The sequence below is a fragment of the Sminthopsis crassicaudata genome, chromosome 2 (genome assembly GCF_048593235.1).
Source record: "Sminthopsis crassicaudata isolate SCR6 chromosome 2, ASM4859323v1, whole genome shotgun sequence".
Taxonomy (NCBI): Eukaryota; Metazoa; Chordata; class Mammalia; order Dasyuromorphia; family Dasyuridae; genus Sminthopsis; species Sminthopsis crassicaudata.
Genome location: NC_133618.1, coordinates 46,912,177 through 46,937,097, shown reverse-complemented (window position 1 = coordinate 46,937,097; position 24,921 = coordinate 46,912,177). Strand labels below are relative to the sequence as shown.

The following is a 24,921-nucleotide window of genomic DNA, read 5'->3' as shown; positions in this document are numbered from 1 at the left end:
ACATTTTCCCTGGATGTCCCTCCTCATCTCTACCAGTTGGCTTCCTTCAAGTTTTATCTCAAGTACCAATTTCTATGCTTCACTCCTCTGACAGCATGAACTTTCTTGATTTTCTCTTGCTAATACTTAGCACAGTGTCTGGCTTAGTAGTGTGCTTAATAAATGTAGTCGCTGCTTAATAAATGCTTGCCAAAATAGTAGACTTAATAAAAAGTTAAATGTTGTTGTTTAAATAGCAAGTACATTTTGGCCAAAAGGCCTGCTCAGCCTGGGCATAGAAGATAACCCCCCCCATGGGGAGTCAAAGAATGAGGGCTGCTTATTCCTTCCATTTTAAAATATTTGAGTTAGTTGACTAAAAAGCCAAGAGATTTAGCTAAATCTAAGCAGGATCATTAGGGCTCAAATAAGGGATTCTGGGAAATGAATCTACTTATAGTGAGGGGCAAGTTTAGGAAGAGTTCCACTTTTAAACTTGTTGTTAAGGCCGTCAGGCATGGCAGGCTCTTGAGTCCACTAAGATGAAGTTAACTCATGTCCTATTCTTTTCCTACATAAACTTGGAGACGAGAAAAGGTATGTTCCTGGGTCTCTAAGAGCATGAATAAATGAAAAAACTGCAGAGCATATTTTGAAGGCTTATCATTAAATACCAGGCCCCTTGTTTCTTAGTCACACCAAGTGCTATTATTGAACATCTACATAGAATTGCGAGGGAAACAGTATTTTAATGAAGAATGCTACAAGTAATGGACAATAATTAGTATTCATCTTAAAAAAAAAAATTACAGAAAATATTTTACTGAAAGTTGTGGCTAAAAAGAGACCTTCTGGCCTTTCCTCAAGGGTGTCTGAGAGAGACAGCAAGCACAAAACAATATGGAAGGAGCCAGAAGGAGTGGTGAGCTCCTGCTCGGCAACACACCAACCTTCAAAAGCACAACGCAGGGAATCAAGCGGCGGCAAACATTTCACAAACTAAGAACAGAACTAAGGGCTATATTCAGGCTTCTTTAAAGCTTCCAGAGTCCAGAGAAGAAGGGGAAAGATTAAGCTCACCTACAACACACAATTTTACAAAAGATAAAACAAGCCCACACTAGTTCAGCCATATGGGAATCAAGGCTCAAAGCTGCCTCTCAGCCTGGAAGATGAGAACCAGAGCCTGGCAAATTAGGGGCCCATGTGGATCCCAACAGTGAAAACATCCTTCTTCTGTGACCCAGACGCAGCTCTCCACCCCTTGGGCTCCTGATGGAGGCAGCTCCTCGCCTTGGCTTCCTCTAGAATTCTGTCTGCGGCTAATTCATTCAAAGTCATAACTCGCTTCTGACTTCAAGATGTTCCCCCCGGGAAGGGGGCGAGACATCCCGACAAGCACAATTCTGTCTGTGGGGCCATTTCTACTGACCCATGAGGGGTTTCAGTTCACCCAGAAGCCGCCTGCCTCCTGGTACCTTCCCAAACTGGGTACCTCAGTCATTCCTGCCAAGAAAGCTGGGCCAGGGTTCTCCTTCTCCCTCTTAACTCTGTACGGTTTCTGACATCACAAAAATGGAATAAGGATCTCCCCAAAGAAGCAGGTTGCCCACAACTCTCATCACCCCAGCTCAACTTCAGAAAGAAAGCATGGAATAGAGGGCTATTATTTGAAGACATGCCCCTATTAATTCTGAGAAAATAAAAGTTTTCAGTTCATTCCCAGTTTTTTCATGGTCCGCCAACGGTCCTTGATCATCACAGCTGTTCGGTTAACAAAGGGGAAATTTTTGGAAATAGCAGCCCAGTTTCCTTCCCCATATTTTTTCACTCCAGCTTTGATCCATTCACTCTCTTGTACGGTCCACTTCTGCAAGACAAAACCAAAAAGAGACTCATCATAACTGTCCCTTGAAAAATCCTAAGAACAGGATGTCCAAAGCACCAAAGAATACATAGAAGTACCCCAAGCCTCAAGAGAAAAATCTAATTACATATTTTTTGTTGACACTGAAACTACTAAGTAAGGTCAAAGGGTACAATCATTTAAAAGCTTTCTGTACTATGGCATTTTAAAGACATAGTTATTATTATTATCATAATTTTCAGTTATTATTTATTTGAAAATCACTTTCCAATGATACAACCACCCTCTAAATATTCTTTCTCCATTCAAGAAACAAGATGACAATTTAAGCTGAAACACTGACACAAATCCCCTCTAAATTTGAGCAGCAATACTTCCTATAATTTTATTTCATTTATTTTCTATTCCTATAATTTTAAAGGTCAAAGCAAAAAACAAAAAACAAACAAAAACAAAACCCCCCTACTTCATACTTTTTGTGACCAGTGAAGTATATCCTGGCTCAAGACATATGCAATAAATATTTATGAAGTGCTTACTCTGTGCCAGGTACTATGCAAAACAGCAGGCTCAGAAACCCAAGGAAGACAGCAAGTTCTCACTCTCGATTTTTCTTCTGAAGAATGCCCGCTCCTTTGGTTATACTCATCTAAGGTCAGGTCACTCAGGTTTCTCAAAAAGAAGTTTCCAATTACAAAGCACTAACATTTTCAGTACTTTCTCTTTTACTTTATCCCCTTTTTAGCCTAACTGTAGAAGCCCTGGGCAAGCTCTTCTAGCTCTACTTTAAAGGGAAGCCTTTACTGTCTGAATTACCTGCTTTTTTGTTCCAGCGGCTGAACTGTTATTTCCATCTGATCCTGCTGCAAAACAAAAAGAAAACTCATTTAGACCTATACAGTACAAATACACCATCAACCAAAGTCAAGAGATGGAATAAAGATCCCAAAGGGAACAAATGGGTCCTCAGCTCAAATCAATGTTGGTAAATGTTGAAGGAAAAAGGTTAGTCTCTGTCACAATTTTTTTAAGAGTTCATTTTTTAAGGGCAGCTTGATAGTGCATTGGATTGGCCCTGGAGTCAGGAGGACTTGCGTTCAAATTCAGCCTCAGACACTTAACACTTCCTTGCTGTGTGATCAAGTCACTTAACTCCAATTACTTCAGGGGGAAAAAAAAAGTTCACATCTTTGCCAAAAAATGTCAGGCTTCTTTACACTTGTCTTCATGTTACTGGACTGGTGTGTGTTGACATGCTGATATGGGAACCAACTGTGCTTAAGCACTCCCTGGTCCTGCAGGCCTGAATGCTCTCCCGCCTCCCGTGCACCTCAGAGCCTGGCACCCAAGTCTCAGTGCCAGGCTCAGACAGGGACTGTGCAGAGAGTATAGTGCTTGACATACAGTAGGCAGGTAATAAAGGCTTGCTAGCCAAATAAATGGATGAATGAATATAAATTTATCTCAGAATTACATGCTATAGCCCCCCTATACAAATCTGCAGGATATAGGAAGGAAAGTCCCATTTTTGAAACCTAAAAGAGAGACGACTGTGGTACAAAGGCCCTAATATTTTATATTAATTATGAAAAAGGCAGTCAGGAAGAAGAAATTTCTTCTTTATAAAGTCTGCTAGAATGGCAAAGAATCCATCAGAGATGGATAATCCTATCTATACTTTGTAACACTGTCAGGCTGATCATTTCTAACAAACACATATATATTCAAAAACCATCAATTAACAGTATCATGAGGAAACTAATTTTTTAAGTAACCACAGATTTTATGTAGAAGTTATAAAAAATATTCTTGCTAAGAAAAGTGTTGTTTGAACATTCTTCATTGTGAATTTTATAGTAAATGATGTAGATCTAGCTTTAAGGTAAGCTCGCAAAATAAGAAAGGGCATGGAAGTCAGAAGTGAAGATCAAAGTCAGAGGTGCCAGTAATTTCTTAAAATACTTTAAAAATTACTTGGAGAAGGACATGTTGGAATGTTCACATGTGCTAGCTTCTGTCTTGTATCTAAGCACGTATCCTTCATGCATGAACAAGTCATATGTATATGTACATGTGTAGTGGTATGATATATATAGACACATCCCATGTGTTTATGTAAGATATATACACACACATAAATTTACATGTCGTGTGTGTATGTGTGTGTCTCTAACAAGCATGACTGAAAAGATTTTGCAATCTTACCCTGGACATGAAAGAGCTCTTCTTCCTCCAACCAGGTATCTTTTTCTTCAAGACCATTGGAGCTGTTCCATTTGTCTTTATGAACTCTGAGGGAAAAACCAAAAATACTTGCAGATATAACTTCGTGAATTAGCTTAAAGAGATATTATTATTATTATTCATTATGCAAGTTACATAAGCATTAATGGACTTCAAAGGAAGTATATTTAGGACATCACCACCAAAACTCCATTGCAAAAAATTAACACAAATCACTGCAACATATGTCCGTGAAACCTTAAGAGACTATTCTTCTACGATACCAAAATAAAGCACTGAATATCCTAGTGCCACCAAAATTCAAAGGCTAAAGTTCAGGTCTTTCCCTGGTCTGGAGTTCAGTTCAATAGTAGTGCTTCTAACCTAGTATTTAAGATCAGGTAGTATTTCCCACTGAAACCCAGAATTCCAGAAACTATACCTACAATCTAGATCTGAAAAATCTCCTTGAAGAGTATTAGTGCAATTTAAAAAGGGATACTTAAAGAAAAATAACATTTAGTGTTTTCTTGATTATAATTTTTGTAGAGGACATGTTATCTTTAAGAACCTCAATGTAATTTTCTAAGTCAGTAATTAACTATTAATTAAATTTGCCACCTCTACTTTGAAGATAAAAAACAGCAAACAAAAAGAGCAAACTTTTGTCTTAAAAAAAAAATCTGATGCTTTTCACAAAGCAAACATGGAAATAATCTAAGGAAGTTATATAGATAGGAGTGGCCTCTTAACAAAACTTCACTGAGATGTGGAAATGTTGCTACTTTATGCAGAAATTACTGGGAATTTTTGCTCATACCATTCGCACCCTGACTAGGTTGTCTTTCATCTTCCATAGCCCAGTGCTACCCATCCTTCAAAATATGGCTTTAGCCCTCAAAAATCTTACTTTGAAATTGTTGGCCTCAAAAAGTACATAGTCTCAAAAACATTTCCTCAGTTTTCATAAAAGTTTTTCCAGCAATTAAGTAAATGTGATTGTCAAGTCAATGTGTGGTCTTTGCTGCAGAACTACATGGTCATGTCCCACATTTCAGAACAGGGAAGTAGAATCTACAAATGACAGATCAATGACTTTAATTTCCTGATAAGCTTCAGAAATTTAACACTGGAGGGTTGCCTGGTGAACATCTAGGGGTAAAAAAGCAGTAACCCCAAGCTGACATGGCTACATCAAAAATGGAGCATGTGCTTTTTTGAAGAGGTCACTAGATTGGCAAATCAAGAGAATGCCATAGTCAAAACAAAGAACAGGAAGCTAGAGACAATGGGGCATCTAGAACACGCTAAGCCTTTGACAGTTTTTATGCACTTTTTGTGTGAAGGTAAATTAGATAATAGTATATCTGATTCTAATTGTATCCCTATACCCACAGATTTGGAATGGGTCCTGTCTTATTAATTAGTAATTTGAAAGAACTTTAGTGGAGGGCTCCCACAGAATTGCAGTTGGCCTTGTGCTGTTTACTATTTGTATCATAATTTGGATCAAGTGATCTTTATGGATAGCTGAAATAAAACTTTGAATTAAAATTCATGAAGGATCAATAGACTAAAACATTAGCTTGAACCCAAGAAGAAATTCACTAGGGATACAAGCAGAGTTACACTTGAGTTCAGAAAAATCCACTTTATAAGTCAACATCTACATCAATCAACAAGACTTGGGAAAAAAAGACTAGAAAGTAATTTATCAAGGTGGTGCTTGTTTTTAATAGACTGTGAGCTCCATGACTCAAAAGGCATAATCTAGCAGCCAAGACACTAATAAGCTATCACTACTGCACTGAGAAACAATGATCAGATGAGGGAAGTCTGCCCTGGTCAGTCCATATCTAGAATGCTGGGTATCATCTTTTAGGAAAACTAAAAAATCAAGATGGTGATCAGAATGTTGACAGGCTTTAAATTCACACTATATTGAAAATTGGAAAGGGTCAAAGGATTTTTTTTAGCTTAGGGAAGGAAGAGAAGCTACGGGGAATGCACAATGATGCCTCCAAATCTTTGAAGGGTTGTCACATGGAGAGGAGGGGAATCATATTCTGGTTAATTTCAGAAGGCAAAAATTAGGAACAAATGCAAGTTGCAGAGAGGAAAGAATGATGTTAAGGAAAAACTTCCTGACAATCATAGGTATCCTAGGCTCCCCATTCCTTAGGCATTCCACAAATGCTGGATGACCATTTCTTTGATATGTTGCAAAGGGTACTTTTGGTCAGACATGGTATGAACCATTCAGCCTTTGAACACTGCTATATTGACTAGGACCTGTCGTTTTAATGCAATTTAGTTTAAGCTGCTACTCCTAGTATTTATTATGGGCAAATTACTATCTCTACAATATACCATGATGATTCCTGTCTGAATTATTTGCTTATGTCATTTTTCAGTTAAAATGAGGTTCTTTCACTTCATTTCTTGATCATTCAAGAACTAATTCAATTGATGTATGGTTTCATCAAGAACAGGTCATGCATGCCAGGTTAACCTTATTTCTTTCTTTGATAGGATTACTAAGAGGGGAATGCTGCGCTTCTAGCTGAATGTAGATTTTAGTAAAGTTCTTTGATTCTAGTCTTATGGATTAGACAATAACATAATTAGATGAATTCAGCAATGTGCATAAACAGACTCAAAGAGCAGTGGTTAATAGCTCAAGTGTTAACATGGGAGGTTTACAGTGAAGTACTCCGGGGATCTGTGCCTAGCCTTTTACTAGAATATTTTTATCATAACATTGAAAAAAAAGTATAGATAGTATGTTCATTAATTTTGGAGATAATAATACCATGTTGGAAGTAATAATACAATGGATGATAGAACCAGAATCCAAAAATTCTAGATAGGCTAGAGCATTGGACTGAATCTTAAAAGATAAACTTCAGTAAGGATAAATGCAGTCTTGTGCTTGGATGACAAAAAAAAAAAAAAAAAAAAAAAAAAAAAAGAATACACATCAATGAGGGAGGTATGATTAGAAGGCAGCCTGAAAAAAATCTGAGGATTTTAGTAGACTATAAACTCAATCTGTGTCAGCACTGAGATATTTCCTTGGCCAAAAAAAGTTAATGCTATCTTGGGTTGCCTTGAAAGATATCACTTCCTAAAAGGGAAAGGTGATAGTCACAGCATTCCTTGCCATGGTGAACATTACTCATCTGGAGTCATGTTCTCTTCAGGTTAAGGAGTGCCAGAGAGGTGGAACAAAGTTGGTGAAGGGCCTTGAGACCATCACATAAGCACTGGTTGAAGGAACTGGGCCTACATTCATTGGATGATAAGACTTCAAGGAACAGGTGACCTGGGCTGTGCTCAAGTACTTGAAGGGATGCCAGGAAGGAGAGATTATCTGTGTTCTCTTTAAGCTTAGAGGGTAGAACAGGAGCAATGGGTGCAAACAATTAATTTGGGCTTGAAGTTAGAAAAGATAAGCTTAGAGGGTAGAACAGGAGCAATGGGTGCAAACAATTAATTTGGGCTTCAAGTTAGGAAAGATATCCTGACAATGAAAGCCAGGGAATGAGCTATTGAGGCTCCTTCCAACTTTCAAAATGCTACAATTCTGAAAAAGCCCACTCACTGTTCTCCAATCTCACCTCCAGTCAGTGCTCCCTCCTATTAACTTATTGGCTAGACCAGTCAGTCATCTGGCACATGTACACTGCTCGGGGACAGTTTCTGATTTTTTAGAATATCTTTATTTTATTTTACTCTTGTATTGTCATCCACTTCTCACCTGCCTGGTGCCTCCAAACAGACAATAAGGAATCATGTCACATTACACTTTTGTGTAATTCACTTGTAAATTCATTTAACAAATACATTCTGAGGCCCTAATATTGGTCCATTTCTACAAATGTTGTTGCACAGCAGAAGGATCAAACATGCCATGCACTCACGAACCCAATTAAAATGTAACTGGGAAATGTTTAACATAATAAAAATACAATACAACACAGCTAATGTAAATTAGTGGGGGCAGAGATTTGTTTCTGTTCAAGTTTGACACCACTGCCATAGAAAATACCAAGATTCATGAGACATCTTTTAAGAATTATGACACAGGGGCAGCTAGGTAATGCACTGGATAGAGCCCCAGTCCTGAAGTCAGGAAGACCTGAGTTCAAATCTGGCCTCAGACATTTAACACTTCCTAGCTGGGCAAGCCAGTTAACCCTAATTGCCCAAAAAAGGATGATGACACATAAGGAATTTAGTCTAACTAGATAAATAGATTATATATATATATATACACCAATAACTACAAGGCAAACCCCCAAATATAAGTCTCACCCAAAAACCGAGATCTTCCTGAAAGGAAAAATACACACTTAACAATAACACATTTTAGTGTTTTTATGACATTTAGGTTTTATGTAAATCCGATTCAGGGGAAAATGGTAGTCAGTAAATGAAGTTTAAGAGGGAAATTCATTTTCAATGAGAGCTAGCTTTAAGAAAGTTTTCGAAGAAAAGGGGATTTGAATAGGGTTTTGAAGGCTGGGCAGTTTCTTTTTTTTGCCCATGGGTATGGTTTTCTAATCCAAAGATGGAGTGGCCAGTGCAGTCAGAGGGGAACAGTATGAGCAAAAATACAGACACCTAAAAGAATTGAGATGTTCCAGAGAGGATGAGCAGGTCAAGTTTAGCAGCAACAAAGATTGAGTACAGAGCAGTGGAAGGTACTCAAGCTGGAAAGGCATTTAGGGCAAACTATGCAAGTCACAAGATGCTAAGTTAGGTAGGCACTGGGTGGTATTTAGTATTTGTTGCAAGATAAAAAGTCTCAAATATATGCAAGGAACAAGAGACAAGTGCTTTTTTTGGGGGAAAAAATGAACTGTAACAGTCTCCTCAAAATGAATTATTTTAAAATTAAACAGTCTGAAACAAACAGCAACAGCTAGCTAACTAAAATAAAACAAATGAGAAACCAGTTGAGGAATGCTTCCATTCTCATTCCTGCTCTGGATGCCTCTTGGGCTCCCTATATGGGGAGAGATCCCATTGCTGAGTTTTTTGCTCTAGAAGCAACTTAACACCAACTTGTTCATGACTTAATTTAGCTGGGCTGCTTCATCTATTAAGACAGCCTCGTTAGGACAACCAACCAACCAACCAATGAGTGCCAAGACCATCTTCGTACTTGTGACTCTTCTCCCCAGACAGGGGCTGATTGTGCAGCTTCAAGACTGTGGAGTTGGAGGCTGAAGACACAATGGTCTCTTGGGATGAGTCTGGGCTATCACTCTGCTCACTACCTTGGCTGTCATGCTCCAGAACCAATCTGCTTATTGTCATTCGCTTGTTCTTGGGCTGCAGTTCAGCATTATCTGCAGATTCTGAGGGAGAACTTTCATCTTGTCTCTGTCTCTTGTTTTTGAGGGCTGCTGAAGGGGACACTGGACTGGGAACTATAACATCCTTCTGGTCTAATTTAGTGAAAGCCGCTTCAGGATCTTGTGAATCAGAAAGGTTCTTAAAAGCTCTTTTCAGAGTTGAAATCCCAAATGTGGAAGGACTTTCAGGTAATGGTCTAAAAAAACAAAAAAAACAAAATATATTTTGACAACTAAAGGTCAGAGTCAGTTGATTTATGCTACTCTCCCAACCCAATATCTATATCCTTCTTAAGCAAGGATGCCTCTGACTGGACAATGTTATTTAGTTTATATCTATACATTTTTAATAAACATTTTTATTAATAAGTTTATAAATCCACAAATAGATGAAAGGTAAAATATCAAAAAGACTAAAGTATACAAAGTTCACTCTCAAGGCCTCACATTCCAAATTGCCCTGGCCTTTTTTCCAGGGAGGTCAAGTCAAAAAAAGCAAATGGTTTCCCCCACATTCTCCTGAGGAGAAAAGTGACTGAGGAGCTATAGGACAGAGTATGTGACAGAAGAGAAAAGGGGACCCCCAAGAGGTAGCCAACCAACATTGTCATCTCTGAAGTAATTTTGGAAAATAATTGAATTCAACATGAATTAAGAGCTTTCTTCTCTCCTACGTGCATTGGCAATCTAGAATCCATGCTGGATCTCAACTTTCTGCCCTTGAGGGACCAACAATGTCTATACATTTTCAAAAATGACCTTGTATACATCTATATCTAATATAAAAACAGAAACTTTCTTTCAAACTCATTTGGAGGGCAGGTGAAAAAAAAAAAAAACACACAGAAGAATGTGGTCTTTCCAAAATTCCCCTTCTTGCGCCTTCCCTTATACAGAGACTACCTCAAGAAAAATGACTAGAATTTATGTGCCAATTTAACTCTAAGGAGAGTTATGATAAAAATACTGAAAATACTATTTGAATGCGACAATCTAGGTTGATATATGCTTAAATTTGTTAAAATGATTTCATTAAAGAATATATATATGTTTAACTTCTGACCTCTGAGTATTCCAGGAGTGGGATGAAAGGGCAGAAAAAGCAGGGAGAAGGAAGCAGAAAGTCTGGGTTTTAAACCCCTTTTCTAAGCTAAACCAGTTTTGTGACTTTAAGCAAAATCACTTCACTCCAAGGGGCCTCACCCTATGTCTCATCTAAGAACAGAGGAAGTTCTTTTTCACAAATAATTAGTTAATTAAGCTATTCAAGAAAGAATAATCACTTGCTAGTTAAGAAGCTTGCACTTCCAATTGCCACTATTTCACAGGCATTTCATTCCAAAGGAAATGTTTCCCACCTCATGGGTTCTTTGGGTGGCTTTTCCACAGGCTCCAAGACTGTCTGTTTGTCTTCCTTTATGTTCTCGGGACCTTCACCCACAGTAGCAACAACAGCATTAGCTGTGGTACTGGCAGTGGGAGTCGGAGCCGTGGCAGCCGAGGCAGTCGTGGCAACCGTAGCAGTCGTGGCAGCCGTAGCAGTCGTGGCAGCCGTAGCAGTTGTGGCAGCTGTAGCAGATGTGTTAGCTGTAGCTGTGGTGGTAGTGACGGTGGTAGTGGCTGTAGTGATGGTGGCGGCAGACGAGGCAGAAGATGAAGATGAAGAAGAAGATGATGATGATGATGAAGATGACTCCGATTTCAAAGCTCTCTTTGCAATCTTGGAAGGAAAGAAGAGTATAATCAGAAAGGATTCTAGAGGGTCATACTAATTTCCTGCTTACTAAGAATCAACACTCTCATTATAGAAAGAGTTCACTTGAAAAACTCAAAATCAGCAGTGGAGGGGAAAAAAGAGACTTGTTCCAAGATATCGCCCAAATTTATGTTTTCCCTTCACAAAACAAGGTAATGATAAATAGAGAGCTCACAATTTTAAAAACTATGTATAGCTATTCTGATACTTTGCGGATCTGATTTCAGTGATGTTAATTACCTTTACACTTCAGGTTTATATTTCAAATGTTCTTCACTCTTGGTGCCAAATCCTATAGGCTCTTCCTCCACGGCTGTTGGATCTGCCTCTCCTCTCCATATTTCCAACCATGTCCCTAATGAAGAGTCTCTAACTCAGGGGTAGTCAACCTAACCCAAGATAGGAGTCAGAATTCACAAGTGTCAAAGGGCCACAATGTTTCCTGGGGAGGGTTTGAATGAAGCTGATAGATATTTAAATCATTCGTCCATTTATTCACTTGTATATGAAACCTGGAATGTGTTTTATTAGAGAAGGGGAAACATATCTATGTGGTCCTATACAGGGTATTTTAGCTTTATTGGACTTTACATTTTAAGTTGGAAATGTTTTTCTTCATACTTGCATACTTGTCATTACCCAGGAAGGTAATGACAAAGCCTTGGGTTGGCTACCCCTGCTCTAACTCCAACCTTTTTCTATGTCTTCATCTAGTCTTAATTATTTCCCATTAGCAAAACAACTTGACCTTAAAATTTCTGGTTCACTTATTTGCAAAGTGTATTGTTTTACAAGAAAAGAAAACCTACCAATATTGCTACATTGTAGCAACACTTCACCAATAGTGATATATATTTTTAAAAATTCTAGCTATCTGGAATATAGAGGACAAACAGGAATGGGGGCAGTAAAGAAGGGGTTATTATAGGAGTTTGCTGATGCCAGCTTTACTAATATTTTAAACTGATTAAAAAGCTTTATAAAACTATCTTGGCCATGTGATAAAATGCTATTTCAGAAAGCTAGCAAAAATCTATAACCTAAAGATTTAACTATCACCCATGTTCAAAATTACCATCCTGACTTGGCTGCTTTCTACTTGTGACTACATGCTTATTAAAAGTCCATGGTTCACAAGCTTTTAAACACTCTTGTTTCATACCTAACAAGTTTTTATCTCCCTTCTTCCAAAGTCTCTCTCAAATTTCATCTCTTTCACAGCACTCTGGTCAACTGGGGTAAACCACACTTGACTTATTAAAAAAACACAACAAACATACTCCATGCAATGAAATGAGAAAAAACCAGATTGTGTAGAGTACATCTGGGCCACTTACTTAAAGAAGCTAGCTATGCCTCTGAATCATTTCCTCACATAAGCCAGCAAAAGATATACAACAGGAAAAAAAAGGTACCTGATCACTTTACAATACTGATGTCCAAATCCGCTGTGTGAGAGGACTTACATACCGTGAGGAGATAAGGCTCAGCATCATCCATATGGCTCTCTAGGAATCGCAACATCTTCTGCTGGAAGGTCTCATAGGAAAAGTTCTGAATCACTGGGTGTGTAATGTTTCTTTCTCGGATAATGCCCAGCAGTTCATTTCTCAATTTCTGAATAAAATTATTTACAACATGAAAAATGGACATCTAGTGAAAAACCCAGTTATAGAGACTTGAATAATATTATAACATTTGTAATGTGGCAAATAAAAATCTTAGGTACAAAAAGAAAAAATATGACACCAGCTGGATTTTTGGTAAAAGAATACTGAAATGGCAACTCCTTAACCAAATCTCCTGTTCTCAAATGCTTTCTTAAGTCTGTGGTCAACACTTAAACATTAGAAAGAGAACAAAACTGATAACCCTTATGGGCTTTCACCCATAACCAGGCATCGGTTATAAAAGGGACAAAGGGAAGTAGGAGATTAATGCAAGTTTATCAAATAGAAAACTAAGTCCATAGTGAGTCCACATGACAGTGTTACCTTTGGACAGCATTTTATCTTTTTATCTCTCCTAGCCTTGACATCATGCTTTATACATAGTAGAAATAAGCACTGAAATAGGGATGGACCTGGATCTTATTGGTTTAGGCAACTTGTAAGTAAGGAAAGTCCTTTGACCAATGCAGGGTTGCACCCTTAGTCAGCATGCCTCAGAGGCCAGACTAGAACCCAAGGCTTTCTGGCTCTAAGGACAACTCTCTAAAAGAATTATGGAGGCTGAACACAGATAAAAGCATATTATTTTCACTTTTGTTTTTTTTTCTCATGGTTTTCCCCCTTTGCTCAGATTTTTCTTTCACAACATGACTAATATAGAAATATATTAAAATGATTGTATAATCTATATCAGATCACTTACTGTCTGGGGGAGAGGAGAAAGAAAAAAATTTGGAACTCAAAAATCTTACAAAAATGAATGTTGAATGTTTAACCTATATTGAATTACTTATTGTCCTGGGAAGGGAGAAAAATTTGGAACACAAAATTTTGCAAGGGTAAATGTTGAAAACTATCTTTACATGTATTTAGGAAAATAAAATACTATTAAAAGGGGAGGGAAAAAAGACAGCTCTCTACTTACAATACCATGCTGTCTGTAGTGCATACAGTAACAGGTATTACTAAAAAGCTATTGAATTGTTATTTACATTGTAATAACTTTCTGAGCAAAGGGGTTGCTCTTTATTTGCTTCTCAAAAAAAAAAAACAATGGGATGGACTCAAGTCATGATAAAACCAAAATGATTTACCAGAGTTGTAGGGTCCTTGGACATATGTTTTTTCAAAATTTTTGAAGCTTTTTCAAATTCTTTGTTTTTGATACAAATGATGACAGCCTGGAAAGGGAAAAAAATGATAATCATTCTTTTAACTATTATAATAACAAGAATTTAATCAGTGTAGCAAGTGATTTCATTTTAGTGAAGTGAAATTAAAGCTCTCACTGAAAAGCCTTTTCATATTACAGCTGAATTCCTTGTAAAATGAAATCTTGACTTAACATTAATGATTAACATACACCTTAACCCAATACACAAAGGAAAGCCCTTCCATCCTAAACTTTTAATCATTAGGATCTTTCCAAACTGCTGTGAAATTTCCTAATGGGATGAAAGGAACTGACCCACAGGATTATTATCAATAAGACCAATTTGAATCATCTACTCTCTTCCCCTCAATTTCAAGATATTCTCTCAGATCCCTTTAAAGGTCACAAATTTTAATCATTTGGTGTAATTTGGTACAGTGCACACAGATGTTCCTTTATCATCTTGAAAAGTTGTCTACTGCTATATGTGCAAAAATATTTATTAGCAGCATTTTTTCTCAGGGCAAAGAATTAGAATGAGAAGATTTCCATTAATTGGGGAATTACTGAAAAAATTTGTGTATATGATTTTGATGAAACACTACTGTTCTACAAGAAATGATGAGTGAGATGCTCTCAGAAAAACTTCAAAAGTCCTCTATGAGCTCATGCAAAGTAAAATGTACTGTGTACAAAATAATAGCAATGTTGTGGGATAATTAGCCATGAATGACTTTACCATTCTCAGCAATATAATGACCCAAGACTACTCTGAAGGACTTATGATGAAAAATGATATCCATATCCAAAGAAAGAACCAGTTGTATCTGAATATAGATTGAAATATACTCTCTCTCTCTTTTTTTAAAGTTTATTTTTTCTTGAGGCTTTTTTTTGGGGCGGGGGGCCACGGGAATTTGTTTTCTTTGGCAACATGACTTTTATGGAAATGTTTTCTGTATAACTTCACATGTGTCTTCTCATGTTGGGGCAGGGAGGAAGGAAGGAAAAGAATATTAAATTCAAAGTTTTAAAAACAAATGTTAAAAACTGTTTTATATGGCACTGGGAAAAATAAAATGTTAAATTTTTAAAAAGTTGTCTACTGACCAGATTTTTTAAAGTGAGGCTCAGGAAAGACTTGTGGCCATTTTTATTTAAAATTAAGCCAACCCCTAAAAGAACAATTTTAGTTTGAGATGTGCAGAGAACTAACAAAATGAACAAATGTACTTTTACCAATATGATACATGATCATTCTCATAGACATCAAACTAAGAGGACTGAAGGGCTCTACTAGAAATACATCATAAAGATATGACTATATCAACTCACAATTAATATGACATACTTTTTATAAGCCCCAAATTCTAAGGGAAGAGAAAGTAAGAAAAGTCCAGTCAGTACTAAGAACATTGAGTTTCCCGCTAACAAAATGCCAACTCTGGTAGGTATATACCCCAAAGAAGTTGTTTTAGGAAATGTCACTAATGAAGAGTTATACCATCCATCTTTTTTTTAGAATCCTTGCCCTGATACATGAGGCAAAAAGAAAGTGGCATCAAATATGCTTCTGGAAAGATGCCAATGATATGCTTTCTATAACATATAAGCACCTGTTGTCAAAGCAAGAATACCAATTAAAAATCAAATCACTACATGTATATACAATCATACTCTACAAAGTTGATATTAAGAAGGAAATCTGTGGCCACTTAAATATTTTTTCCTTTTTTTTTTTTTTTTTGAGAGGCAATTGGGATTAAGTGACTTGCCCAAAGTCACATAGCTAGTAAGTTATCTGGAGCTGGATTAGAATTCAGGGCCTCCCGACTCTAGGACCGGCCCTCAATCCACTGAGCCAGTTAAGCTGCTTCAAGTTGATAGTTTTCCAATTCTTATAACAACTCCACAACTTTGTTAAAATATTAACAAATATTCAGTTATGCACATTCCACTCTAATTTTAATTTACAGAAGAAAAAGCTAAAATTGAAATACTAAAAAGAAGTTGCAATTTTTCTCAAACATAGAACTCCCTCCCCCCCTCCACTTCACTCAATGTATTTGAAAAGGTTTATAATTAGATGTTCTGTTATAAGCTTCAGGTGGCTAACCTAGCATGTTATTAGTTTAAGATGGCTAAAGTCTACCCATTAAGAGGAACACAGTATACAGGAGCTTTGGAACTAAACATTAGTGCTCTGAGAAATCTCTCATCTCTCTGTTATCTCTCAGAAAAGTACTCTGAATAACCCACATCAAACAGCACAACTCCTAAAAAATACACCAAAAAAATTTAAATGCCACCAGTTACCAAATAGGGTACCTAAAAAAGGCATAACAAGAAAAATATGACTAAGTTTCTAGATGTAGTTTAAGAAGAGAATGGAAATGGAAAGTAAATACCCACCATAAAGTGGTGAAAAGGCAGATGGTAGCAGAGTGACTTAAATGATCAGACCAGGCACAAAGAAATTTCATCTATAATCAGGTTCCAATACTGAGAAGCAGATTCTTGAAGAACATAATCAATTTTTTTTTCCTGAGGCAATTGGAGTTAAGTGACTTGCCCAGTGTCACACAGCCATGAAATGTTAAGTGTCTGGGACCAGATTTGAACTCAGGTCCTCCGTGACTTCAGGGTTAGTACTCTATCCACTGCACCTAGCTGCCCCCATAAATAATTTTTTAAAAAAATATTTGAGCAATAATGTAGCTTGTGAGAGTAGAAAGGGTTCTGGATTCTTGTGGGAAGGGAACTTGTCTCAAAAATTGTTTCAAAAACATATATTATGAACTTAACTGTTAATACTCCTGATTAGAATTCCCACAATGGAATTTCTTAAAATAGTCACTGTCTCTAATTTGACATTTTCCAGAAATATTTGCATTTTCTCTTTTTTCCCTCCATTCCCAGGAACATACATTCTATACTTGCAAAGATTCTCCTTCACATCTCCGTTTTCCAAAAGAAACTCAACAAAAAAAGTCTGTCTTGCAGTTATGGAAAGAAAGCCAATTTGGTCAAATTAATTAATAGTTTGTAGAATCACTTATTTGTTGACCTTCAAGTCATCAGGATAGTTTGTGGGACTATTAAAAACCCTCCCTGACCTCCGCTTACTTTCCTAAGGATACCAGTTTTGACTGGTATACAATAGAAGGGATTCCTGCAGTAGATGAAAGACTGGAGGTGATATCTAAGGTGATCCTTAGCTCTAAGAGTTGACATGGGAATGGACAACTTCAGGAGTAGGTACATAGCAATCAAGAAAAAGCGAGTAGATCAATGAAAAATTCTAGTCCCAGATGTAAAACATTTTCCCAAAAAGATGTGGGAAAATAGGAGTCAAAGTTAATAAAGTTAAATCTGGATTCCTGTAACAGGTATCAAAATCCAGAGGAGATCCCTAAACAGAAACCTCCCCACCTGAGTTCTGAGGCTCTTGCTTAGCTGACTGTTCTTTGTCACACCAAAGAGAATACCCTTTTTAATCCAGTGAAACCTTTCCTCAACAATGTCTGCTGCAAAATAGCACACAGATAGCAACATAAACTATAAGGAAATCTTGGCCACAAACTATCTCCAGGATGGATAAATTTGTTACAAGGCATATACAATTTACAATTTCACACTATTTGATTAAGCTTAATGAGGCTCTTCCAGATTCCTCTTTTATGCATCTGTCTCCACTCTCCCCATTTTTTCAACTACCTTTTAGGTCAATATCTTTCCTTGCTAGTCCATTCTTATTTTCCACTTAGGTCCAAGGCAAAACTATTCAATATCTCTAGTAACTGATAACACTGTCATTTTCAGTCTGGGTCCCACCTCTACTCTGTTTCAATCTAAAATTAGTCTTTTAAATCTGAGTCATGTGAGGAAAAGATTTAGATAATTCAGCTTGGCCTTCAAGAGCAAAGCTAGAAATAATGGAATGGAAGGAGCAAAAAATTAAATTTAGGCTTACTGCAAAGCAAAACTTTGTAACAAGAAGAGCTGGGGGAACACAACGGGCAATCTCAAGAGCTGTTGAGTTCCCCTTCTAAAACAAGTGGCCAGAAGCTTATAGAAGAGATCTTGGTTAAGTATGGTTGAGCCTTCTGACCTCTGAGGTTTCTTCTGACTCTTCCAGGTACTTACTCAGTGTGGAGGCTTGATATACATCATAGTCATGTCCCATTCCTGAGGGCATCAAGGGGCAAAGGTGGGGATGGGAGGACACCTTGAAGTTAACTTTTTAGAGACAATAAAGTTTTTTCAAGGTGTGTGTGCTCTTGTTATGTCTCAGACCTGGTGTCAGCAGCTGTCTCTCCTGTGCTAAAAGAAGGCCCCAGATGTTCCAACTGCCAGAAGGGACAAGGTTCCCCAGAGATCAGTCAAAACTGTGTACTGGCTCCTTTTTCTAAGCATATTTCCCAGTGGGTGTGGGGGGGAGCAGACAAGGGCAGAGAGTAAGCACTTTAGCAGAGCTTTAGAACATCCTGAGAGTGACAAAGTAAATGACTACCTGGAGGGTAAATAGGCAATGATTTATTGTGGCAGTCCCAGGACTTAGAGCCCTTTCTGGACCAACAGAATATATAAACAAATGCATAATCAGAGATGGGCGTAGGCAGGTTACCACTGCTGAGCCCTGATTAGGACTAACATGATCATACTACCAGTAACATGAGCTGGCCTGACTTGTACCGGGGTGCACTCTGATGGACTACACTTAAGGTTTCTGAAGAAAATTAAAATTCATCAGATCTAAGAGTTTTCTTTTTTTTTTTTTTTTTCCTCCTGAGGGTGGGGTTAAGTGACTTGCCCAGGGTCACACAACTAGGAAGTGTTAAGTGTCTGAGACCAGATTTGAACTCAGGTCCTCCTGAATTCAGGACTGGTGCTCTATCCACAGCACCACCTAGCTGCCCCAGATCTAAGGGTTTAAAAAAAAAAAAATTTTAGGGGCAGGAGAAAAGATGGACAGAGTGAGCTCAAAGAGTACCTAAAATTTCTCTGGACCATACTGAGAGCAGTGAGTAGTGAACAGTTGACTGGTGAGGACCAGGTCAGCATCTCTTGACCATTTCCCATTCACCAAACCTTAATCTAGCTTCCTTTAGAAGAGGATTTGAATGTGGGTTTTGATTCATATTGTTCCCTCCTCTGGGAATCTCATCTGTGACCGAACTAGCTATCACCATGAACTCCTAACCTTCAGTCAAGTCCACTTTTAATAAACTAACACCCTAAAACTTAGTCTAAAGAAAAGTTTTTCAGTTTGTGCAAAGAGCCTGTTTCTATTGTCATTTCAACCAGCTTCATCTATTCTGCTTAGGAGTGTCTATAGTAGTGTGGTGTGATATAGTCTCCTGGACTCGAAAGTGAGAAAGACCTGGACTCAAATCCTACTCTCCACTACAATTAATCATGAGATTAGGCAAGTCACCCAACCTTTTCAAGCTTTATTTTCCTCTTACATAAATTGGGGATAATATGATCCTCATTTCCAGAGTTATTGTAAAGATCAAATGAGTTAATGTACATAAAGTGCTTTGCTAACCTAAACAAGGTATAATAACCTTTATCATTACTTCTAATGGCAGATTACCCCAATCTCTCCAACCCCAAAATCACCCACTCACCCTGTATTGTCCTGAAAATCTCTAGCCTCCACTGTTATGCTAGCAACTCCAGGGTACTACTTTTTTTTTTTTTTTTTTTTTCAGATAAGACTGCCATAAAAGAAGAGCACCCTTGTATCAAAACTGGAGCTAAAATAACAATATTCTCATATCAGTTTGTGGGCTTGGGGGAGGATAATTAGATTCTGATAGGCTTTCTGATGTAGCAGCGAAAGAATTGGATTCAAATCCTGTCTCTGATCTATAGGAGCTGGATGGTCCTGGGGAGATCATTTAATCATGAGGCCCCAGGCCAATATGCAATGGTAGAGGGAGCTCCCTTCACTGAGGAAATCACAAGTTCCAGCCACAAACAAATCAAGTCCTAGTGACACTTTGTCCCTTTTTTTCTATCTTCCTTTTCCTATAACATTCTGTGCACAAAATGTTGAGCAGTTTCTGTTTATTAAAGGCGACTGTTCCCCTCAGTCTATCTGAAGAACTAAGCCCTCTGTAATGTCAGCATCTCCACAGCCATAGCACTTTGGGCAGGCCCAGGGCCTCTCCTTGTCAGTGACAAGCTAAGTCTCAGAAAGGAGAGGAGGCACAGATGGGGGCTACTTGGGACTACTGGAGTGGGGGTTGGGGAGGATCAGGTGAGAAAGGGGAAGCTGTGTATCATTTTTATAACAACAATAACCCAAGCTTCTTCCACCCCATTCCAAAAGATTGAATGTACCTACTCTAAGTAATCTCAATACATTTGCAAAAAATATATTTAAAAAAAGAAACAAAGGGAGAAATTGATCCTTACAGCCTCCTTGACCAGTTTTCTACTGGATTCTACCACTGCCTCTGTGAGAGTAAATTCCGTTTTAATGGTCTCCAGCACATTGATAGCGGATTCCAGAGGTGTGAGTTCAGCCTCCATATCAAAGGAACAGTCTAGGATAAAGAGAAAGATTTTCACTTACACCTATTTTCTATGGCTCTGAAAGCTAGGGTAGGAGAAAAAAAAAACGTCTAAAATCATATTTACTAGTTATATTGCTGGTTTGTGCAAAAGCCAGAACAAACACATATGGGAAACAAATATGGAATTCAACTGCTGGAAATCAGCAATTTGTTGAAGAAGAAATACCCTACTGTTGGGAAAATAAAGTCAGAGTATGACATGACACATTAATTCTAAAGTAATATTGAAAACACATGGCTCAAGGATTCCAGCTAATCCTAGAATCCATATTGACTTTCATAATACAAAGGTGTATACCTCACCCCAGCTTCTCAGGTAGAGGTCAGAGTCAATTTGCTATGCAATTTGAATTTCGGTTCAGAATGCATAATTGCTGGAGCTCAAAAAACAGCAAACTTAAGATCACACTTAACTTGGTCTGTTCAACTTTCAAAGATTTAGGAACTATATGACCAACCCAATAATAACCAACCATAATTTCAAAGGACTCAACATGAAATATGCTGAGAAAAATCAGACTGACTTTTATTAATTGATTTTATTCTATAATTGATTCCTTGTAAATTCAAGTCAGAAATACATAGGTTCAAAAGTTCAGTTTTCTAAGTTAAATTAAAAACACCTTAATTAAAAGAATCCTACTATTAGTCTAAGAGTTGTTGCCTTATAAATTACCTTTAATTGAAAAAACCAGTTATCTCTATACTGCTGGCTGTCCTTGGACAATTAGTGAAAATGTGTTCTGTGTTAGGGTCAGAAGTTGTTCCAATAATAAGCAGATAGACTCTTTCAATCAACCTTTACTGACAGCAGAATGGAAGGAGGGGTTGTCGCTTAGCCCCAAAAGTTCAATCAATCACATTGTTTTTCATTATAAAGCCTATAGCATCACAGGGGACAGTCATATTGTTTTTGCTGCCTTATGATACTGTTTGGAGACTCCTGTCTATAAAAAGGCTGTATTCCTCAGTTGAGGTCTCATTTTATCTGAGGAGGCTAGGATCTATTTACTGGCAAATGACAGGTGTCATGTCGGTGCAGACTGAGACTTTTTTTGTTTTTTTGACTTGGCCAGTTTGAGTAATTTGTTTTGAAGGCAATACATAGCAGGGTCAACATGGGTTTTGTTTTCCTTGCTTTCTTAGGTGAGGCATGGGCAGAGAGTGGTAGAAGGGAGAGAATGTGCATCTGAAAGTAATTTAAAAAATCAAACTTGGTCTATTTCTCTTTACCATCATCACCTGAGTCAGTCTTTTTAAGAAACAGATCGGAGGAGATTAAAATCTAATTTTAAAACTGGGAGCAGATGAGAGGCAAAGATATAAAATACCCCCACACGTCAATATTTAAGCACCTAGCACTCTGGGATAACTGAAATTAAGAGGACCATAAAATATTCCACAGAAAGGACAAACAGCCCAAGAAATAAGCGGCTCTCCATACCCAGATTTTCCCCCTCTTCTATACGTGACAGACACTGCATAATCCGCAGCAGTCGGGAGATGGTGTGCTCCTTTCCCAAGGGCCGCACAAGCAGAGCTGGAAAACAAGACGGTACTGGGCTAACGGAGTGTCCGGGGCGGCCCCTGGAGTCCTCCCCACCCCCGTGGTGCAGTGCAGGGGCTGCACAGACTCCTGCTGCTGTGGCGCCCCCCACCCAGGGATGCTGCCACACCTGCTGCATCTCCTGGAAAACTTCCGGAACTGTCCACACCTGCTCCTGCATCCTTTTCTCCCGTCCCATCCACCCAGGGATGCTTCTTGGGCTTATCCACACCTGCTGCGCCCTGACCCTGTCCCACTGCTCCTGCCGTCACCACCCCGGGATGCTGTGCCCAGCCCCCTCCCATGCTGCCCGGAGTGATGACGCCTGCTATACCTCCTTCCGAGCTCCCTATAATCCTAGGTTGTGAGTTCAAATCCCTCTCCGATCCCCCAGGTTGTGGGTCTGAGTCCCACCACGCCAGGATGCTGTGATGACACCTGCAGCACCCACCCTCCTGATCCCCCTGTTGTGGGCTCGAGCCCCCTCCCTGATCCCGTTACATTGTGGATCCGAGCCTCCCACCATCCCGGGAAGCAGCGCGAGGTAATCATACCTGCTGTGCCGCCTCCCATCCCCCTCCACTCGGGAAGGTGCGCGAGGTTATCCACACCTGCTGCGCCCCGCCCCCTTGCTCCCCAACCCCCCTCCAAACACCACTTCTACCCCCCCGGGCGCCCGCCCCCTCCCCAAACTCCCCCCGCCGCGCCGTCCTCACCCTGCATGATGTCCCGGATCTGCCTGAAGTCTCCGTACCGGCCGCCCCGAAAGGCCCGCAGCGCCTCGTGGAAGTAGAACTTCAGCACCCAGCGGTTCACCGCCTCCTCCAGCCGCGTCTCGCCCACCCCCTTCTCCCCGTCCCCCCCCAGGCCCGACTCGTGGCGCCCGCGCCGGGTCCGCCCCATCCTCCGCGACGGCTTGCGGCTCGCGGCCCGCCCGTGTCCGGGGTGGCTCCCGCTGCTTCCCCCAGGCATCCCGGCACGGCACGGCGAGGCGAGGCGAGGCGAGCGAACGCCAACTAGCCCGGCCAGGCCCTGCGCCCGCGCGCCGCCCGCCCGCGCGCCGCCCGCCAGACGGACAGCTCCACCGCCGGCAGTGACGTCAAAAACGCCCGCCCCGGGTGTCGGAAGTGGCGCCCTCAGGGTCCGCCCCCGCCGCCCGGACCAGGGGAAGTCCCGCAAACCACTAGTGGCGGGCCGGGGAAGGGAAAACTACGAGTCCTAGGGTGCTGCTTTGGCCTTCGTCATAATTCCAGGCGGCCTGAGCCGCAGAGCCTACTGGGACTTGAAGTCCCGACCGTCCTCTCGCCTCCAGAGGCCTAGCGCTCCAGGGAAAATTGGGCTAAACAAATGTGCGACGTTCTTGTGTAGAGGAGGCGGGAGGACCGGCTGCCCGGGCGCCCCTCTATGTCATCCCCTGGGGGAAGGAAGGAAGGAAGTTGTCGTTAGATGACCTCCAATTTAGATCTGTTTCAAGTCCGGGGGCAGGCCAAATGGTGGCCCAAACATATGCTGTAGCACACATTCCCAGGCCGCAGAGCACGAGCGCTTACAAACGTGTGGGTGTCGTGGGTGCCGGGCTCGGGGGAAGCTTCAATGACGTCACTCGGATGATGGAGGAATTGGGGTTAATGCTCACATAATAAAGCGATTTATGGTTAGGGGAGGCTCCAGAAATCCTTGGCCATCCCAAATCGGAGCGTTACTTCCGGTTGTGTTTTGGAAGTGTTTAAAATGAAAACTGAGGAGGTTACTTTTAATCCTAGAGGTAATAAATCCTTCCTGCAGTTTATTGACTGGGATGTGTCACCGTCAGATCTGCCCTTTAGCAAAATCACTGATAACAATGACTCGTCCCTCCCCCTCAATCAGTTTTATCTCTGCCCCGAAGCATCTCTCACACCCAGTCTTCCTATTCGCCCCTTTTTGGTTCAGGTCTTCACTTCTTGCACTAATTATTTAACACACTTTAATTGTCTCCCTCAACTCTTAGGTTACAAATGTGACCCATCTCCAGCTGCTTAACCTAGAGATTACGTCTAATCATGTCATTTTCTTGTTCAATAAATCTGAAGTCTCCTCCTAGACTCTAGTACGACATAGAAATACTCTTTACCTTTTCTGGAAGGCTCTGCCTTTGGCTGTAGAATTATTCTATCCTGGTGAGATTGTCTTTCAGACGTCCCAGGAAGTCCATTGTATCATGTCTCCTATTCATTTCAAGTCTAGATCTGGGACTTTGTAATGGGCACGGGCTCTCCCCCCCTCCCGCCATTCTTCCCACGTGGATGGAACGGTCAGACCCAGTATTACGGCTCTATTCCCTGCCACTAATCTTGGCTTGCTGCTCTTTGGAGCAGCAGCACTGCCTTTATGTTCGATCACCTTCTTCTCCTCAATGCGCTCTTCTCTCCGGATTTCCAGACCACTTTCTCCTGTTATTTTTAATACCTCTGATGATTTTTAAAGGCTCTTTTCATCCTTTTTTTTTTTTCTTTTGGGAGGAATATGGCTTTTCTCACACGTGTTTATTCTTTAATTTAAACTCTTTAATTTCTTTAACTCTATCAGTTGCCAGCTTGTCTTTAAAAGACTCCTTTTCCCATCCATGACATCTGATATCTTAGCCTTTAGTTAATGCCTTAGAACTTATTTTATTGCATCAATACTTTGCTTTGTTGGGGAGCAAGGTTTGGGATTTTTTGTTTGTATTTTTCCTGTTGTTCAGTTATTCCAGTCAATTTTTTGTGACCTAATTTAGGGTTGTTTTTTTTTTTTTT

At 39.7% G+C, this 24,921-nt stretch overlaps 1 protein-coding gene across 4 annotated transcripts; it reads right to left on the bottom strand.

Annotated features, from left to right (window-relative positions):
- Positions 1-708: 708 nt before the first annotated feature.
- Positions 709-23,242, bottom strand: TERF2 (telomeric repeat binding factor 2). 4 transcript variants are annotated; one of them, XM_074286112.1, is made up of 10 exons: positions 22,861-23,242; positions 22,043-22,138; positions 20,438-20,568; positions 13,953-14,039; positions 12,659-12,805; positions 10,791-11,152; positions 9,240-9,629; positions 4,052-4,137; positions 2,663-2,709; positions 709-1,849 (listed from the first exon to the last, which is right to left on the bottom strand). In XM_074286112.1, exons 1-10 carry the CDS (start codon positions 23,114-23,116, stop codon positions 1,691-1,693), a joined length of 1,761 nt encoding a protein of 586 aa, XP_074142213.1. In that variant the 5' UTR covers positions 23,117-23,242; the 3' UTR covers positions 709-1,690. The 4 variants fall into 4 exon arrangements, with proteins under 4 accessions (XP_074142213.1, XP_074142211.1, XP_074142210.1 ...); XM_074286110.1 differs by having other exon boundaries at positions 9,355-9,629; positions 22,861-23,229; XM_074286109.1 differs by having other exon boundaries at positions 1,542-1,849; positions 2,663-2,706; positions 22,861-23,230.
- Positions 23,243-24,921: the final 1,679 nt, after the last annotated feature.